We start from the raw sequence: 17372 nt of genomic DNA on the forward strand, positions 1-17372 counted from the left end.
TCTTTAAAGACTGTGTTCATTTTCTATGAATGTAAATATAATAATTCTAAAACATTGTAAATGCCTACAAATTTACTTTCAAAGGTCAAGAAATAATGTTATTACGCCCAATTTTTTTGTCAATATAATAATCTCTCAACTGTTATCTTGTAAACAATAATTTACAATGTAAGATATAGAAATAATGGATTATATATGGTACATTATACTTTTTTTAGTTAACATCTGGATTTTAGTAAAAACAAAAAAAGAAATACATTGTTACAATAAGATAAAATATTTTTAAAACGACTCAAAATGAAAAAACAAACACTAGTAACGGAAGAACTAAACATAATCATATGATAAAACCTATAAAAACAGAAAAATACTATTATGATTTAGAGTTACCAACGATTTCTCTAACAACAAAGTAACACAGGTCATAAAACTAAATCTTTTACGGAATATAATAACTTAGTGGTCGTAAAAAAAAAAAAAAAAAAAAAAACTTAAGTGGTCGTAAAGCTTCTCCATCGTTTTCAGTTTGACTAGATTTGAACTCGTTTTTTTTTTTTTTTTTTTTTTTTTTGGCAAACTCGTTTCCAGTCTCTAGATTTGAACTCGTTTTGAGAGTTAAAAAAGCGGTCATGTGACCACTAACCTAGAAGACAGAAAAAAGAAGACTACCGCCAAAGCTAAGAAAGGTCAGCCACTAGATTATAAACCAAACATATGTTTTTGCCTAAATTTTATGACACAAAAAATAGCGAATACTTTAACGAAAATAGAGCACATATGTCATATGATAAAGCATCCAGCGTTGAAAAGACAAAATCCCACTCCCTTCACATCTCTTAAGCTTTACATTTTGTCAACCATATAATATAATGATATATATAAATATAGCTGAGCTCTCTTACCATACTACTATCTTCCAAACCGTCCTACAAAGCTTTTCATTACATCTTTCCAAATTCATACATAAACACAAAAAGACAATATCTTATATTTTATTTTTATTTTTGGCCCTATTCTTATTGATTAACACACCCATATGCTTAAAACTTCCTTCAATCATCTTCCATGGCCTTGAAGTTCTCTCAAATTCTCTTCATAGTTCTATGGCTCTCTCTCTTCTTCCTCCTCCTCCACTACTTGTACTCCCTCAACTTCCGCCGCCTTTATCTAAACGCAACGGAGGAGCCATCGTCAATATCGAAGCAACACCACCACCGTTTTCACACTATTAGATTAGTCAGCAGAAAAGCTCTCTCCCAAAGATACGACTTCACGCCTTTCAACCGCCGCCATGATCACCATCGTTCCGAAGAGCAATACGACGGTGATGAGATCGACCCTCGTTATGGGGTGGAGAAACGCCGTGTTCCCTCCGGACCGAATCCGTTGCACCACTGATGATGACGCGTGTTTCATTTGTGTGGTAACATACTTTTGTCTAGCTTAATTTTTTTTTTCTTTTTCATATATTTCCGTAAAGGAAAAAAAATTAAACAATAGAGGATACATTTCTACAATTTGGGTGTTAATACATTATATTTTTTTCTTATAATTTTGACGATTTGTATTGGTGAATATGTTGATTTACTAAAGATATTGACATCTTGATTATTATTTTAAATTTTGTTTTGTTACTGAATGTAGTATGTACATTGATTACTATAATTAGTTTTCATAAATTTAATAGATCAAACTGGTCGCTGATTACAATGATGGATGTTTAAATAATTGCTTTGACTTTGGGATTAACCAACCAGTAGCTGCAACGGCACGTCACAACTCACAACTCACAACTCAGAGATATTATACCAAAAATAAATGGTGTAAGATAAACAAATTGTACAATACTATAAAGGAAACTAATAATTTTTGTTTCACATAAATGAAATTTGGATTACAAGGTATACTTTTCTTTTCATGCTTATATAGTACGCAAAAAATTACTGTAGACGTATTCACATTTCGACAAAATATAAAATACAGTTAGAGTATTGATTTATTTTAAAAAGAAAATTTATAAAGAGCAAATCAGAGAAACTCACTCAAATAATAACAAACAAGTGTTGTAATTTTGTAAAGAGAATAGATTAAAAACGTTAATGACATTTATTTGGTACGTCTAAAAATGACTTGGCCTGTCTTTTCGATAGAAATAAGGAAATTGTCATTTTACAAAAGCTTCACTGTCTCTCAATCTAAGGATGTGCCGACTTTTTCCTATTTTGAATTCTACACCATGAAAATGTTATTAGTTTTCTTTCTGATATTGACATTACATAAATGCAAAAAGGGACCAAAGCTTTTACCAATAAAAAAAAAAAAAGGACCAAAGAATCCAGTGCAAATAAGAAAGTTACTGGATATATGCGTAACGTTAATTTATGGAAAGAAAATTAGAGGAATTTGAGTAACATTTTTTAGTTGTAATTTTTTTTCTTATAGTATTCCTTTTTTTTACATTTTTTTTCAAACAATAATATTGTCGCTATGATTTTTCTTTTTGATTTTTTTTTTCAGTTCAGATTTCCGGGATTAAGAGAGAACTATTAAACTGAGGATACTAGTGATCTAATTGCCCCAAAAAGTAATGATCTTTTTATTAGAAAGTTGTTATCTAGTAAATAAGCAAAGTCGCCATTACACAGTAGTCTAAGACTATAGTAGTGGTTGTGTGTCCATCATTTCAATGGACCCCTTTCAGATATTAGGTTTGTGTGACATTGAAATATATTTTCTATGTTTTGTAGAAAGCCAATAGAGTAAAAGCAGAAACAACTAGCTGATTATTACAAAAAAAGAATCAACTACTTGAATACTATTTCCAAAAAGATATATACATTTTTCATATTTTATAAAAAATTAAAGCGCATGGCCAAAGCATTTGATTTCCAAAATTTACTAAGCAAAGAGTACAAGAACTGAATCAAGATTTCAAAATGAAAAAGGCTGCCATGCTCATATGGTAATATTATCGGATGCCCACGAAAGGACGATATTCATCAATAAACAGTCCAGATCAGTAAGTAATCATTCTTTTTGACTATGTCTATAACAGTAAAAATATGCACACACTCTTAACGGAGTGATCCATTCCACTGATATTACAATCAGTTTCATAAAAATTTAAAACATATATAGCGTAGTAGATTCCATAGAATTTTTCGTATAGTTAATTATTGGGATGCCATTTTCTTTGAAGTACGAAGAAGAATGGGAGTAAAAATAGTTAAATATGATTGACTTTTAAGAAATACAACATTTTAAAAAATTAAAACAAATTTTCCTAAATCAATTAAATAAAGAGAATTGATTATAACTTTATTACTTTGGTCATTGTACATATATGTAAAAAATACATATATGGTTTCTATCTTTTCTTTTCAAAAAAAAAAAAAATCAGCATTAGTATTTAGTAGTGACAACTTGAACTTAGTTACGGATCGACCTTTCAACATACAACACATACGTTGACTTTGCAAAGACTAATTAAATCCACGAAATTTTGTTTTGAATACCAAATATTAAATATTTAAATACATAAATATATTTAATCAATAATCTTTATCTAATAAGTCATAAGTAAATTCACAAGAAACTGCAACCTTCTCCCTAACATGTTTCCCAAATTTGGACTCGATTAATTTTCTCTAACTTAATTCATTTTACACAAAAAAAAATAAAAGAAAAAAAAAACACCTTTTTAACTTCTTCTACGAAACTGCTTCTATCTCCACATCTTCTTTCATTATTATATAAAAAAAAAAAGTTATCCAAAAATCTTGCCCACGATCCTATAAATATCAAGGGAAACAAACAAACTTGGACCAGCTGAAGAAGAAACAATTATAATTGGATAATGAAAGAAAAAGCCCAAACAGGCCCAATAAATAATTTACACGACCTCGTTTGCAACTTGCAAATGCAAAGCACCGAAGAAGATACTTTGCCACTTTGAGGTTGAAAGAAAGGTTGTGTGATACAGAGTGCGCAGTTTCGGAGCGGAGGACACAAGTCTCTTCTTGTAACTGATACTGCTTCCACGACGGTCCGTCTTAAGAAAAAGATTTCATATTGGTGCAATTTGCTTCTTCAATTCAATTCCTCCGAAGTTGTCAAATTAGGGTTGTTTGGTCTTTCATTCTCCAATTGATGCATCTGGGTCTTTAGGGTTTGCACAGAAATGTTCACTCCGCATAGGAATCGGTGGCCGGAGACTGACCGGAAAGGAAAGGCCATAGCTTTTGCCGATGAAATCAAGACGCCGTCTCCGTCAAGGGGACTCCTCCTAAGAGAGGATGATGATTGGCGAAAGTTCAAAGAGGTTGGTTTACTCGATGAACCTTCTCTGGAAAGAAAAGATCTTGATGCTCTTACAGAGAAGATCTCGAAGCTTGAGAAAGAGGTAAATTAATAAAGTTTTGATTTTTTTGCTGTGTGAGTGTTCTTAAGGTGCAATTGGGTTTGAATTGAGAAAGTATTCTTTTTTCTATTGGTACAGCTGTTTGATTACCAACATAATATGGGGCTTTTGCTAATGGAGAAGAAGAAGTGGACTTCGACAAATGAAGAGCTTCAACAAGCATTAAATGAAGCTACGGAGATTCTCAATCGTGAAAGACATCAAAGTTGATTGCTTTAAACGAAGCTGACAAAAGAGAAGAGAACCTTAGGAAATCTTTGATTGCCGAGAAACAATTTGTAGCTGAGGTATCTCTCATTTCTCAGTTCGTGTTATGTCTGTTTGTTGTGGTTTTATTTGGGTTTGATGTTTATTTTAGACGTTTCTGCTATTTGTGTATTTCAGCTTGAGAAGGATTTAAAATACTGGCAGCAAGAACATTTGGAGGTGAAGTCTACTTCTGAGGCAAAGCTAGCTGAAGCAGATGCTTTGGTTATTGGTATGAAGGAAAAAGCTTTAGTGGTGAATAAAGAGAATGCTTTGGCTGAAGCAAAGCTTTCAATGATTAATAGAAAAAGTTCTGAGGTAGAAAGGAAACTAAAGGAGGTGGAGACTCGTGAGAAAGTGCACCAAAGGGAGCATCTTTCTCTAGTTACAGAGTATGAACAAACACTTTTTTTTGACTCATCGGTTCTGTTTCTTGTTTGTTGGTATGGAGATTTGACCTCACATGCTATCTTTTTCTTATGTTTCTTAGACGAGAAGCTTATGAGGCAGTGTTTTACAAGCAGAGAGAAGAACTACAGGATTGGGAGAAGAAGTTGACACTACAAGAAGATAGGTTGTCTGAAGCTAAAAAAAGCATTAACCATAGAGAAGAAAGAATTATGGAAAGTGAAAGAGCTATCAAGAAGAAAGAGAAGCTCCTTGAAGAGACACAGCAAAATATTGATATCGCCAAGTCAAAATTAACAGAGAGAGAAGAATCTATAAACAATATGCTAAATGACATTTCTAAGAAGGAAAAAGTGAGTTTTCAAGCTGCAAATTTTTTCTGCTTCCTGTACATTTTTGCTTATATAGGAATTCGTTTCTGTTTTAGGACTTTGAAGCCATGAAGGCTAAAGTTTATATCAAAGAGAAGGAGCTCCATGAGTTTGAGGAGAAGCTTATTGTGAGGGAGCAGGTCAGCCTCAACTTGCCTGAAACTTTTTTCTATTTGTTAAATATATATCGCCTTTTCTTCCTTGGTCATTGTAATGGTTATTTTTTGGTTTCACGTAGTAAATCTTCAGTAAATTGATAGAAAAATTTAAAGGTAGATGTGTCTTTGTGTTTTGGTGTTGTATTACACACACATACCCACCCACCTCTATTTGCCTCATTAATTTTATGTGGCAGTGCGGGAAGTACGGCTTACAAGATTATTAGTGTCCTAGTTATTGTGAATACCATGTCTTGTTGCTGTGAAATGTTAGTTTTGTAGTATTTAACAAAATCAGAGTTTGTATACAGAGCTTGGGTTAATGTAAGGAATATTTTCAAACTATGGTGACATTTCATGTCGATGCTACAAAATTTAGTAACTGACTAGAACAACTTACAGAACTTAATATATTCAGGTTATTATTTTCGTTTCTGTCTGTTTAAGTGTCAAAATACATACTTCAAAGAGAAATGATACTGTGATTAAATTTAACAGATGGAGATTGGGAAGCTCCTTGATGATCAGAAGGCTGTTCTAGATTCCAGAAGGCAGGAGTTTGAAATGGAGCTTGAACAGATGAGGAGATCCCTTGATGAAGAACTTGAGGGAAAGAAAGCTGAAATTGAGCAGCTGCAAGTTGATATCAGCCACAAGGAAGAGAAGTTGACGAAGAGAGAGGCAGCTTTGGAGAAAATGGAGGAGAGAGTGAAGGTGAAAGACAAGGATCTTGAAGCAAGGCTGAGAGCTGTGAAGGAAAATGAAAAATCTATAAAAGCAGAAGAGAAAAAGCTGAATTTGGAAAATCATCAATTTCTCGAAGAGAAGGAATATTTGCTTAAACTTAAAGATGAGATTAAAGAGATCGAAGCTAGGACAACAAAGCAGGAGTCAGTGATTCTCGAAGAACATGAAAGTCTCAGGATTACAAAAGAAGAGAGACTTGATTTTCTGAGAGAGCAGTCTGAACTGAAGCAGCAGATAGATAGAGTTAAGCAAGAGGAGGAGTTACTCTTACAGAAACGTAAAGAACTGAAACAAGATAAGGAAAGATTTGAGAAAGAGTGGGAAGTTTTGGATGAAAAGAGGGCTGACATAGCTAGAGAGCAAAAGGAAGTTACTGAAGAAAAGGAGAAACTGAGAAGGTGGCAAAGGAATCTTGACATGGAGTTGCAAAGGCAAGAAGAAGAGGGTGAGAGAGATTTTAATGAAAGGGAGAGAACATATGAGAAGAGAAGCCAAGAAGAGCTTGAAAACATTAATTACACAAAGAAGCTGGCTAAGAGAGAGATGGAAGAAGTGCAATACGAGAAGCTTGCTCTTGAGAGGGAAAGAGAACAAATTTCTATCCAAAAGAAGTTGTTGAAAGAACAAGAAGTTGAGATGCATAACGACATCACTGAGCTAGATGTACTTAGAAGCTCTTTGAAGGAGCAACGAGAAGAATTCATCAGTGCAAGAGAGCTTTTCCTAGTATTCCTGGAAAAACTTAAGAGCTGCAGCTCCTGCGGAGAAATAACCGAAAATTTTGTTCTGACTGATCTTCGACTGCCTGATGTTGAAAATGGGGACAAACTTTCTGAGAAACGGAAATTAAATGCAGAGGACGCTTTCAACATTTCTCCCAGTGCAGAAAATAGCAGGAAAACATCTTTGATTGGGAAAATTGCTTCAAAGCTGTTGAGTATATCACCGATTGGGAAGGCAGATAAAGTCACTGACCTGGGTGTAACAGTTAAGCTTCCAAAACCTTCCCAACGTGATGATCGTCTGGATACACTGCCAGAAGATGATCATGAGCCATCTGCTACCGAACAGAGTTTCACAGATAGTAGAATACAAGAAGGTCCTGAAGTTTCCCTGCAATCAGAGATAAAGAGTGATAAACCTAGACGTGGTAGAGGTAGGGGTAAGTCTGTTAGAGGAAGATCGCAAGCAACAAAAGCTGCGTCTAAAGATTCAAAACCATCTGATGTAGGAACTCCAAAGAAGCGACAACGCGAACAGGCTTCTAGAATCACAGAAAGTGAACACACAGCTGGTGATAGCGATGAGGGTGTAGATAGTATCACAACTGGTGGACGTAGGAAGAAGAGACAAATAGCCGTTCCAGTCTCTCAAACGCCTGGGCAAAGCCGGTATCATCTCAGGAGACATAGAAAGTAAGTTCCTACTTTTAAACTGGGAAAATGAGTTCAATACGTTTGAAACTAATAATTGTATGGAAAATCCTTTCAGTGTAGGAACAGAAGAAGATAAAGCACAAGCATCAACAGGTGCCACAGAAAAACAAGAAAGTGTCAATGGTGATAGCAGAACAGTGCCAAGTCCGAAGGATACTCTTACTCCACCACTAGGTGAGAATAGGGAAAATGGCAAAGCTGACGTATTAGTGGAAGCAGTAACACATGAAGAGATTGTTAGGGTATGGTTTTCTGAAACATCGAATTGGGTGTTCTTTCTTTCTTACTTTATTTCCCATTGTGTGCAAATGTTCTTTCTTTCTGTCTGAGTGGAACATGTGGGCATGTTAATCTTAGAATATATATAATCTGAACCATAGTTTTGATGTAGGTTGTTGCTGAGACTGAGTTCAAGGATAACAACACGGGAAAGAGGCCAGTCATACAGTTGGAAACAGGAGGCAGCGGTGAAATAAGAGAGCATGGTGAAGATGATGATGAGGATATCAGCATGATCGAAGAGGAGAAGGAAGGAGAAGAAGACGAAGAAACAGAGCGCCAAGGTGATGCTTCCATAGGAAAAAAGATTTGGGTCTTTTTCACAACCTGATCATTTTCCCTCTATTTCTCTTTAAAAAAGACAAAACTGTCCCACAAGTAGGATTTGCAACATCTTGTTATGTGTTGGTTCTTTTTTAACTTCACTTTTTTTTTCTAAGCAACTGAAACAAAAAGGAAGTGATTCTTGGAAGGCATGGACATGTTAGGAAATGTAACATTTGATTTTACTCTCTATTACTCCAACTCCATAGATAATGCTGGTATCCAAGGAACCAAACCAGAATTTAGAGGTAAGAAACAAAGTTACTTAAGTCATTGTCATGGACCTGACATCTTTTTTTGGTTATGTTTGCTTGAAAATCGCCAAACCAAAAATAAAGCCCAAAGCAGAAAACGGTAAAAAGCAGAAAAGGACTACACAACGGCTTATATGTAGGATCTTACCAAGATTTGAAACTTAAATTGGATGGATTTATAGTGAGTAGATAGTAGATACGCCTCACCTGTCAATGTTAAGACAAAAAAGAGTGTGGTCCAAAAGAAAGGACATGCAAGAGCATCAAAAACTCACTCTTCATTACACTCCACTCTTCATTACACTCCACTCTTATAACATCTCCATTAATTCTCTCAATGGCAAGGTTTTATGACTTTTGAATCAGTTAAAAAAATCCATCTTCTGGTTCTATTTTATTAATGCTTTTAATTATTACTAAATCCATCTTCTGGTTCTATTTTATTACTAAATCCAAAGTAACAAAACATTATTCTTTAATTTCAACCACCGAGTAAGCTTCTTCCTTTTTAAGTGTTTTCTAAAATTCTTTTTCAGGAAATATAATAACTACTTTTGAAGAAAGGGACAGTTGAGGAAATATCAGAAACATATAAATAAAATATAAAAATGTGGAAGCTGCTCTTTTTCAAAAAAAAAAAATTGTGGAGGCTGCAGAATAAACAGATCCTCTTATTAGAGAGACTCACTCGATCTTCTCTGTCTTTCGCTTTCACTTGCATTATCAACACAAGATGTTGGACCTCTCTCTTCTTATCATTTTCATTACCATTATTGTTTCTCTGCTTTGGTAACTGTGTCTTGCTTTTAAAGATTTGTTTTTTACTTTTTCTTTTTCCGGTTTATGAATTTTAATTGCTAATGCTAAGTCATTGTCTAAATCCCTGGCTATGTACCCTATTACTTCACAATGCTTCTAGTCTATGGATCAAACAACCATAAAATGAATATGTAAAAGTTGTAAGATCCTTTACATTTAGTCTTTTATCAAATAGTATTTATAATTCGTATTTTAAACCCAATATTTCAGTTTTGACATATTATATAGTCTGTGCTATAAGTTAGAGAAACAGATTTGGCTTTTCCTCTCTTGTTCTATGGTTGTGTCTTCTTCATGGCTCTCCTCTATACTAAACCATAAAGAGAAACGAAACAGAGAGACCTCTAAAGCTTTTCATGAAACCAAGCTCTAGAGGACAAAAGATTAATCAAAACAATTCGTATACAAATCAACCAACATTCGTTGTTTTCAAAAAGGGTCCCATAACCCAATTGTGGTGAATGGTGATAGTTTTGTTTTCATCTTCCAACATTAACACCCACCCAAAATTCTTGATTATCTTTCTTGTTGGTTTTTTTTTAACTTTCCCTTGATAGAAACATATGCAACAAGTAGAATAGTTCCAATACAGATAAGATCCCAACAAACACTTTTCTTTCCTTCTCTTCTTTGGTATCTTCTCATTATAGTCTCAATGAAGATGCTTAGATTCAGAAAGAAGCAACATTTGGTTTTTTTACTATGTGTGTGGTGTTTGGTGGTGGATTTGAGCAAGGCAGAAACAGATGAAAGTGAAGGAGGTCCCATGGAGAAAACAGAGAAAACTGCTCTCTACTCTACAATTCAAGGCTTTGTCGGTGACTCATGGAATGGATCATATCTTTATCCTGACCCTTGTGGCTGGACTCCAATCCAGGTTCTTTCTCTCATCATTCTTCTTTGATCTTATTTGAATCCGTTCAAGAACAACAGCAACAAAAATATCAATATTTTTTAGAAAACTATCTTACTAATGTTTTAAACCTATCAAGATTATGATTCTTGAATTTGAAAGCAGATGAAAATGGTTGAACAGCTCTGTTTGTGCATGTGTCTACAATGTAATCTCAAGCCCGACGATAGAAAATAAAATTCTTTACTCGTTTTTATTAGTAACAATTATTTCGATATATCTGTCAAAGAATTTGTTTATTTTGATAAAAACATATTTGTTATTTGTTACGTTTGTTTCTCAAGAAATTTCCAATTCTCTGTTGTTTAACTCTGCAGGGTGTGACTTGTGATATGTATGATGATCATTGGTATGTAACTGCTTTAAGCTTTGGGACTGTGCAAGAAAAATCTCTTGCTTGTACTGACGTTCCAGTGATCAGACCACAGCTCTTTGAGCTAAAGCACCTCAAGTCCCTCTCTATTTACAGCTGCTTCACATCGCCGAACCGATACCTAGCTTCAGTCTCAGATGAAAAGTGGTTGGAACTCACTAAAAGCTTGGAGAGACTTGAGATCAGATCAAACCCGGGACTGATAGGTGAACTCCCTTCTGTCATTACCAATCTCACCAACCTTCAATCTCTGGTGGTGCTAGAAAACCAGTTAACAGGTCCATTGCCGGAGAACTTGGCCAAGTTGACCAGACTGAGACGCTTAGTATTGTCAGGAAACAAGTTCACAGGGAGAGTACCAGAGGTCTTTGGGTTAACCAGATTGTTGATATTGGATTTGAGCCGGAACGTCTTATCCGGGTCGTTGCCCTTAAGCGTTGGAGGATTGAATTCACTGCTGAAACTTGACGTCAGTAACAATTACTTGGAAGGAAAGTTACCTAGAGAGCTACAGTACTTAAAGAATCTGACTCTTTTGGACCTTAGAAACAACAGATTCTCAGGTGGATTGACTAAAGAGATCCAAGAGATGGGTTCTTTGGTAGAGCTGGTCCTGTCCAATAACCGCCTCGTCGGGGACTTGACAAGATTAGAGTGGAGAAATCTGAAGAATTTGGTGGTTCTAGACCTCTCCAACACAGGATTAACAGGGGAGATTCCTGGTTCAATCTTGGAGCTCAAGAAACTGAGGTTTTTAGGTCTGAGCAACAACCATCTCGGAGGCAAACTCATTCCGCAAATGGAAACCAAAATGCCTAGTCTCAGCGCTCTCTACGTGAATGGAAATAACATCAGCGGAGAGTTGGAATTCTCTAGGAAGTTTTATGAGAGGATGGGAAGGAGACTTGGTGTTTGGGGGAACCCTAATCTGTGTTATAACGGAGATGAGATCAAGAACCTTAGTGAACATGTTCCTTTTGGAGTGAACCAATGTAAGAGAGTCAAGGCAGATAAATATTAAAATCCCTCGTTTTGAATCAAAGGGTTTGTAATATAACCTAACACTTGCTAAAATACAATGGAAAAAGCCCATAGTAACCTAACACTTGCTAAAAATAAATTACTAAAAATGAATCACTTGTTTTTAAATTACTAAAAACAATAAAATAAATATTTTTTAGTAAATAATAAAAATAATAACTATATAAAAATAAATTAAGTAACATAAAGTAAAAAATAGTAAAAAACAATACTATGAATTTGTTTTAGTAATAATGTTATTATTCAAATTTTAACCAAAAAATAATCATATTCCAAAACTTAGAAATTTTTAATTTGGTTAAAAATTCTATTATGGCAGGTGATGCAATTGGACAATCCTGTTATAGCGACATAAAACTAAAAATGTTCATGAAACTTTGTATATTTGTATTTAATATGGGATATCGACATGGTCAAAACCCTCAAACTCCAGGGCAGTTAATCAATTGGATTGATCACCAAGTTTAGGATCAGATATTGGCTATTCAACGACAAGGGGATAGGCGGTTCGATAATGGTCTTCAGGCTTAGTTTCAAACAAGACTCTGACAACTTTTTCCTCTTAATGTAGTTTAAACTCTATATGTTTGTTCAAACAACCGCTGCACTAGTTGTACAATTGTTATTTTTTGTTTGAATATAATTTAACATTAAATTCAAAAAAAAATTTAAAAATATGGGATATAGATATGTTTAAATGATCTCTATAATTAGCCCAACGATCGACATTCGACGTTAGGACTTTTTAAAATATGTTTTCATGAGATATGAATATGGAATGAACTCTTCTAGAAATAAAAGGTTAGAAGATTAACGACTCTTCCACTGACGTTTTTAATTAAGTCATTTTTTTGTTACCATCTAAGATATTGTTGATTTGCCAAGAAAACATTTAGATTTATCTTTTAAACTTCAAATGATTATATATATATATAATGATTTTTATTGATAAAAAAAATAAACCAAAATCTCGCGTAAATAGATATAACAAAGAAAAATTATCTTCGATAATATATATTTTGTATATTTTTTAGTAAAGTAAGTTTAGTGTTTTTATAGATTTATACTCAAAAGCTTGAATGATTTTATTTGAACTCAAGAATTTATATTGATAGAAAATATTTTAAATTAAAATCCCAATATATATGTCGTCGTTGTCTTCTTCCTCGTGAAACTTCGAACTCGTAAGATTTTTTTAGGAATCGCACTACAAGAAAACAAGCGTTTAGCGACTCCAACAATCGTCGCTAAACCGTCGCAAAAACCTACTTTGCGACTACTACGCGACTATTTCAGATAGTCGCTAAAAAATGGTCGCAAAATTTAGGTGTCTCAAAATGGTCGCAATTTTAAAACGGAATTATGACTCCCCTTATATAGTCGCTAATAAGCGACTCTTTACAGACTCTTTATATTAGAAAGCTTCGGTCGTAAAAGTAGTTACAAGTCAGTCGCAAGTTAGTGACTAAATTGTGTGACCATTTTCAAACTCCTTGCTGTCGTCGCAAAATAGTCCTCGTTTATTAGTAACCATTTTGCCACTAGTCTGATAATTTCATAGAAATAAATTTGGTCGCAATTTGGTGACATTTTAGCATATAATAAACCTGTTTTATCTATCAAATTTGGAATGAATCACAATAAATTAAAATTGAAAACCGAATTACCACAAAAGATATCATAATCATTCATTAAACATAAAGATTAGCATAATCATTGTATTAACCAAAAAGATCATCCTAAAGCAAAAACAAGTAAAAAGTCTCAAACAAGCAATTCATGTTTTTTTAGAAAAGACAATGTTTAGAACTTGGAGTAAGTGGAGAAAGGGGATGTGGTGGCTGGTATTGTGTCTAAGGCGGTGGCTGGTGAGTACCTGACACGGTGGCTGGTGGTATGATATCTTCAGGTGTGGTTGCTGGTGTTGTTGCTGGTACTCTTGGTCGCAAGGAAGCAATAATAGTATCATATGCTGGATCTTTCTCTTTCATGTAGATGAGAAGCTCTTGATGCTCCTTCTCACGTCGGGCATTCTCAGCATCTAGATGAGCTATCTTCTTGCGAAGTTGTTCATGAAGCTCGAGAAGTGATGGTGGAGAAGATTCTACATAGCTTTCCTTCCTTTTCCCTTTCCTAAGTGTCTCAACAAGAGATCCAAGACCAAAAAAGTTTCCCTTCGCATATGTTTGAGTACACTAAAACAAAAACATCAAGGCTAGAAACAAGTCTTAAGAAATCAAAATGCTCAGCAAATAAAGAAACCATACGGATTAAGAAAACTAACATATGGATTAAGAAAGGAAAATACTCATTCTTTTCATCAAAATAAAGAAAGATACCATTAAGAATAATCATACACACTCATCAAAATAAAGAAACTAAGGAGTTACCTTAAGAAATATATCATTCTTTTCATCAATGCTGAGAGTATGATGAGTTGAACATTTAGAAGAATTCCCTGAATTTTCTGGACCATCATCGTCCACTTCACACAGTCTCTCCTCTAATGTTTTCTCATAAGTCTCAGCTACTTGTTTAGTTTTTTGATCAACAAACGATCCGTCAGCTCGAGTATGTGTCTTCATGAACACTTCGGCAAATGATACCGGACGGCCCAATTCTTCTTCCTACAAAGAAATTGTGAAATGTTAAAATCATGGAAACAAGGTGTTTATGGTGTTATAATCATGGAAGCAAGGTGTTTAGGGTGTTAAAATCATGGAAGAAATGTTAAATTACCATTTCTTGATGAACTTGCACATATGATTTCTGACCGGCAATGTGTTTGTGGACTCCGAGACCACCACGATCGGAGTTTCTGCACTGCGAGGCATTTGAGCTCCCATTACATTAGGTTCGTTCAAATGATCACACATCTCAGCCCACAGTTCTGCACTGGTGATCCAAACATGTTGTTTACCCCTGCTTTTAGCTTGACTAACAATGCCTTTCATTCGTTTCTTGGCTATCTTTAAGAACCCCTCTCTAACAAGCTCCGTAATCCCAGTATCCCAATAAAACTTCCGCTACATATTACAATTGAGTTAAGTTAGTGATGATACTAAGTTAGTTATGAGAGATAATAAAACTTTGAAAGCTATAAGACATTACCGCAAATGTCCTGAAATATCTCTCTTGAATGGGTCTAGGAGTAACCTTCCAGCTGTAGTAAGGACCATTGAATTTCCTTCTAAATATTCCAGAAATCACCCGAGAAATTTTTTCTTTGTGTCTGTTAAACCTGTCACAAAACAAACACAATCAGTCTTGACCAATACAAATTAACACAATTAGTCTTAACCAAACAATCAAACACAACCTCTAACTTAATCAACAAAACAATCAATCTCAACCTACCACTAAGAGCAAAGAGAACAATCTCAATCTCAATCTCAAAACAAAAAAAACAATCTCAATCTCAATCTCAACTTAATCAACAAAACAAACAATCTCAATCTCAAAACAAACAATCAATCCCAACCTACCAAACAATCAACCTAACACTAAGAGCAAAGAGAAATTACCATAGAGTCTCAACATCGGGGATGGGATCGACAGACAGAACTAGGAGATGTTGTCAGCCTGGAAGAGCTAGCATATCATCTAACAAATCTTGGTAGTCGTGTTCGGCTGGACTAGGGATAGGGTTTTCTTCTTCGGCAGGTTTTCTTCTTCGTAATCCTCTTCCATGTTTAGGTCTGGTTGTTCTTGTATGAGTGGAGGAACAGGAGGCGGTGGTTGAGGAGCAAGACGCGGTGGTTGAGAACCAACCCGCGATGGTTGAGAAGCAACCCGCGGTGGTTGAGAAGCAGGAGGCGATTGTTGTGTCCTCAGCGGAAACTGGGACGATATAGTTCTATTTGAATTAGTCGCGGACTGAGAGCCTGATGAATTTGATGAGTGAGATGACGTTCCGACACCACTTCGACCTCCGCGTGAAGTCCCACCATTGGAGGCCTGATTAACTGTGGCAGAACTGGGTTCCGTTGTACTCGCACAATTGTAAACCCTAACACCTCCAGTGGATCTGCCTCCGCGCCCCCTAACACCTCCAGCGGATATGCCTCCACGGCCCCTACCAGCCATTAGAGAGAGTTGAGAAAGAGGAGAGATTTGAGAGGAGAAGAGGAGAGATTTGATCGATTTGAGAGGACAAGAGGAGAGATTCGAGAGGAGAAAGAAGAGAGATGTGAGAGGTTTTCGACAATTAGTCAAAAAATAGAAAGAGAGAAAGAATAGAGATTGTTGTGTTCTTTGCCTAGTAATTAACGAAGAGGAGTCGCAAAGTAGTCGCAAAAGGGGAATATTACCCGCCTAAACCTTGGCAAAAAATAATAAAATGGTCAAATAGAGTAACACAATGTTCATAAAAGGGTAGGGAAATCATTGCAAAGTTAGTAGCAAGATAGTCGCAAAAAACAAGAGTCGCAAAGTTAGTAACAAGTTAGTAGCAAATTGTTACCCTATTGTGACTCTCCGACTTTAGTCACAATATAAATTTTTGGAATCTATCATTTTTGTCCAGTTGTATTGATATCAATCAACAATATGGACTCATGATTGTCTTATAGAATATATGAAATAGTTTATGACCTTTAAATATTGTTTTCATATCTTTGTTTTGCAATTTTCATAAAATTAGAAACCTTCTTATGAAATAACATGTACTCTTTACAATGATTTAGATATTATGAAATTTTTGTGTCTAAGTACTGAAATGGAAAGCTTTGACAAAGTTTATATGACTGATATTGATCAATTCAAAGTGGAAATGTGTATAGAAACATGTTAACATTTCTCTAATGTGAAATTTCAAATTAAAAAAATCGAGAGTTGCTAAGAAGTCGCAAACCAGTATCTAATTCAGGTGTTAGACGCTAAACAGTCGCAAAAGAGTTGCAAATAAGTCGCACATGTTGTAGCACATTCGTCGCAAAAAAATAGGAGTTAGCAAGTTATCGATAAATAAACTTGTGACCGGAGTATTCGTTACAAAATCGTTGCTAATTTGTGACTTTTTGTTTTTTTATAAATTACTGTCACTGAACAGTCTCAAAATGCGATTGTTTTGCGACTATAATGTTTCCGTCGTAAATGTGCGACTGTTTTGCTTCTTCTGTAAATTTGGTCGGGAAACAGTCGTAAATGAATCGCTAAGTGGTCGTTATTTTTTGCGACTGAATAAAGAGTCACAAGTGATAGACGCTAAACGCAGGTTTTCGTGTACTGTGGATTAACACAAATTCTTCACTCTCACTCTCTTTCTTTCTCTCTCTCTCTCTTGAATTTTCTGGAAATGCATTTTCAAATAGACGCCGCAAGAATTCGTATTTGGTCGCTTCAACATGCCGAAATCGATATTATCAGAAATCTAGTCAATCGTTATCTATAGGTACATGTTATTGTTTATTACCTTGTTCGATTATCGTTTTTGCTGTTTTGAAATTAACCCTAAGATTCTCTCATGTTTAAAGAGACCCGGAGACCTCTTTGACTGCTATGGAACAGATTCGTGTTCTTCTTCAATACCTGGTAACTGAGACCAAAGATTGGCTATGTGTCCTGCGCCTTCCAGAAGAGAAA

The 17372-nt window shown here is 35.1% G+C and overlaps 2 protein-coding genes and 1 pseudogene across 3 annotated transcripts; all 3 read left to right on the plus strand.

The window, feature by feature from the left end:
• Nucleotides 1-1045: 1045 nt before the first annotated feature.
• On the plus strand, nucleotides 1046-1621 carry LOC104701520 (CLAVATA3/ESR (CLE)-related protein 12). Its single transcript, XM_010417217.3, has one exon. The coding sequence runs from the start codon at nucleotides 1066-1068 to the stop codon at nucleotides 1396-1398; it is 333 nt and encodes a 110-aa protein (XP_010415519.1). The 5' UTR covers nucleotides 1046-1065; the 3' UTR covers nucleotides 1399-1621.
• A 2313-nt stretch (nucleotides 1622-3934) lies between these two features.
• On the plus strand, nucleotides 3935-8581 carry LOC104701521 (protein CROWDED NUCLEI 3-like; annotated as a pseudogene). The gene is made up of 8 exons (XR_015562182.1): nucleotides 3935-4402; nucleotides 4499-4707; nucleotides 4805-5058; nucleotides 5157-5427; nucleotides 5502-5585; nucleotides 6102-7765; nucleotides 7842-8028; nucleotides 8178-8581. The product of XR_015562182.1 is annotated as a protein CROWDED NUCLEI 3-like (transcript).
• A 984-nt stretch (nucleotides 8582-9565) lies between these two features.
• LOC104701523 (uncharacterized) lies at nucleotides 9566-11790 on the plus strand. Its single transcript, XM_010417218.3, has 2 exons — nucleotides 9566-10339; nucleotides 10693-11790. The coding sequence occupies exons 1-2, from the start codon at nucleotides 10118-10120 to the stop codon at nucleotides 11767-11769; spliced, it is 1299 nt and encodes a 432-aa protein (XP_010415520.1). The 5' UTR covers nucleotides 9566-10117; the 3' UTR covers nucleotides 11770-11790.
• Nucleotides 11791-17372: the final 5582 nt, after the last annotated feature.

The sequence above is a fragment of the Camelina sativa genome, chromosome 7 (genome assembly GCF_030686135.1).
Source record: "Camelina sativa cultivar CO46 ecotype springtype chromosome 7, ASM3068613v1".
Taxonomy (NCBI): Eukaryota; Viridiplantae; Streptophyta; class Magnoliopsida; order Brassicales; family Brassicaceae; genus Camelina; species Camelina sativa.

Bases quoted from the DNA above. Each gene is read 5' to 3' on its own strand.
- LOC104701520 (XM_010417217.3), top strand. From the start codon at position 1,066: ATGGCCTTGAAGTTCTCTCAAATTCTCTTCATAGTTCTATGGCTCTCT.
- LOC104701523 (XM_010417218.3), top strand. From the start codon at position 10,118: ATGAAGATGCTTAGATTCAGAAAGAAGCAACATTTGGTTTTTTTACTA. The intron at 10,340-10,692 runs GTTCTTTCTCTC...TTAACTCTGCAG, and splicing joins GTGGCTGGACTCCAATCCAG to GGTGTGACTTGTGATATGTA.